We start from the raw sequence: 2,574 nt of genomic DNA on the forward strand, positions 1-2,574 counted from the left end.
GCACTGCATAGTTTTCGACAATTTTTGTCGTTTACTTATTTCAGCACGACAGTAGACAATGCTAATGTTGTCGAGTCGTACAATTCAGCCTAATTTACGACTTACGCAATGAGGCTGGTTGTTTTTTATTGCTGGAGGTGGAAATGGCAGGATTACCGTACCAACACTACCCAAGCCAAGGTGTGTAGGCAACCGTGCCGATGGATGAATGGCCAGCGGGTAGTAAAAAATGGCTGGTCGCGTACGGTCCCCTCCGATGCCCGGGCAAGGTCGGTTGTAAGAAGTGCCTTCTCTACGCATCCCGGCTCTGCGGACGAGCGACTAACCCTTTCCGGACTACTCGTGGGACCACATATGGAAGAACAAACAAAAAACAAACAACAAACAAACCAAAAACAGCAACATGAACAGCGTACCAACGAAGAAGGGGACGACGTAACGCTGTCAGAGGAGGAGCAGCTCCTCAAATCCCCAAAGAGAGGTAAGATGGTTGCAAGTACTCCTGGTGGCGCCAGCCATAGTACCCCAGTTGTACAAGCGCCAGAAACCAGCAGGGTGGAAGATGTCAGACAAAGCATCACCACTCTGCAAATAGTCAAAAATAGCACCGGTAGTGCCTGCCGTAGTACTCCGGACGAGCAACCAACAACCAGCAAATCGGCGGCCGTTGCAGGCAGCAATCCCGCCTCTAAGAAAATGAAACCCTCGGGCGTGGTCATGAGACAGATGTACCAGAAGGCGCTGTATATGTTAAATAAAATTGACAAAAATGCAGCGGCCGGTACGGTACATGAGCGTGACGAGGAAGACAAGGCAAAATACATGCAAATAGTGGAAGAGTACGAAAAGTTACAGAAAGATCGTGCAGCCACAATCGAGGCCACAGAAGCAAAGAAACGGAACCGCTCTCATAATGAAGGCGGCCAAGGGGCCATTGCAAAGAAGGCTAAGCAAGGGAGTGATGCGGAGTCCGCAGCACCCGCGAAGCATCGCTATTTTAGTGACGTCGCCAGAGATCACCTACAGGCGGCGATAATAGATGAAAATAGCAAGACACCGCTGGCAGTGCAGCAAAAATGGGTGGAGATTGATGTGAGGCTGTCGAGCCTCGTAATGAACTACGTACTCGACAACCCCGAAGGTCCTCACCCAGAGTTCGACTCGTCGGAATCCCTACGGGGATACCGGGTAGTCAAGTGCGCGAACCAGTTCTCCCTGGATTTCCTTGCTGGATGCGTCGCTAAGATCAGCGACACTTTTGTCGGCTTGAAGCTCAAGCTGATTCCAGCTAAGGACATTCCAAGGAGACCACGTGCGCGCATTTGGCTGCCTCCGATGGATGAACCAGGCGAAAAGTTGCTGCGGTGTCTTAAGCTACATAATAAAGACATACCGGCGATCGAGGAATGGGAGCTTATAAAGGTTGAAGAGCCAAGAAGGCCTACAAATAAGCCCATTCTGCTAGCTATTTGCGCAGAATCACTGGACGCCTTAGAGAAGGCTGACTATCGACTCTGCTTCGGTATCCGTAAGGCTAGAGTGCGGGTATTCCTTGGAGAGGTTAGCCCGGTAGAAGAAGATCCCGGGGTTGATGGAGCTGGTGAGCTTCTCATGGGTGTGAAGTTGACAGATGACCCTGAACCGGAAACTTAAAGTAGCCCAAATAAATCTGCAGCACTCCAAATGTGCTACAGATAATCTAGTTGTCCTTCTCAGTGAGGAGGATATAGACATTAGCCTAATTCAAGAGCCCTGGGTCAAGCACGATACAGTCATGAGACTAAACATAAATAATTATAAACTCTACTATAAGAGCGAGGTGGGTAAACCGCGGGCGTGTATTCTTATCAAGAACGGTATAAATGCATTCCTTTGCTCTAATTTCAGCACATCAGATACAACAATGGTTAAGGTGGAGACCACCGGACAGCCAAGTATACTCCTGGCCTTATCATACATGGCCCACGATAGGGACAGTCCGCCAACCGAAATCCAGGAGATGATAGCCAAAAACCCCAGACAAATTTAAGTCGTCGGCTGCGATGCGAATGCAAGGCATCCAGTTTGGGGTAGTTCTACGGAGAACGACCGAGGTGAGTCTTTACTACACTTCTTATTAAATACTAATTTAAGCATCTGCAATAGAGGTAATACACCCACATTCATATTCCCGAGTTCAAACCAGTTTCCTGGATGGGAGGAGGTGCTGGATCTAATAGGCCTTCAATGTCTGATCACCGTCTGATCCTCTTTAATCTACACGGAATTTCCAACACCCCCTCGAAATACAGGAGCCCCCACAGGACTAATTGGGAAAGATATAGTAACACACTTAAGTGTAAACTAAGTAAGCTCCCACTAAATACAACTGTCACTACAGTTGAGGATCTTGATAATAGAGTAAATAAACTAGAAGAGGTTATGAAGAAAGCCTTTGAAAGATCAACTCCAGTTAGTACAGCAAGAAAGAAATCCCCACCCTGGTGGAATGGGGATCTCAGAGCCCAAAGAGACAAAATAAGGAAAATCTTCAATGATTGCTTTAGAACTAAAAACTGGGCGCCTTATAAAAGC

At 47.7% G+C, this 2,574-nt stretch overlaps 1 protein-coding gene across 1 annotated transcript; it reads left to right on the forward strand.

The window, feature by feature from the left end:
* Nucleotides 1–486: 486 nt before the first annotated feature.
* Nucleotides 487–1,653, forward strand: LOC118750315. The gene has a single exon (XM_036485034.1). It carries the CDS (start codon nucleotides 487–489, stop codon nucleotides 1,651–1,653), a length of 1,167 nt encoding a protein of 388 aa, XP_036340927.1.
* Nucleotides 1,654–2,574: the final 921 nt, after the last annotated feature.

The sequence above is a fragment of the Rhagoletis pomonella genome, unplaced genomic scaffold, assembly GCF_013731165.1.
Source record: "Rhagoletis pomonella isolate Grant_MI unplaced genomic scaffold, Rhpom_1.0 Rhpom_scaffold_00204, whole genome shotgun sequence".
NCBI classification, from domain to species: Eukaryota; Metazoa; Arthropoda; class Insecta; order Diptera; family Tephritidae; genus Rhagoletis; species Rhagoletis pomonella.

Coding starts and splice junctions, on each gene's coding strand:
- LOC118750315 (XM_036485034.1), top strand. CDS start 487: ATGGTTGCAAGTACTCCTGGTGGCGCCAGCCATAGTACCCCAGTTGTA.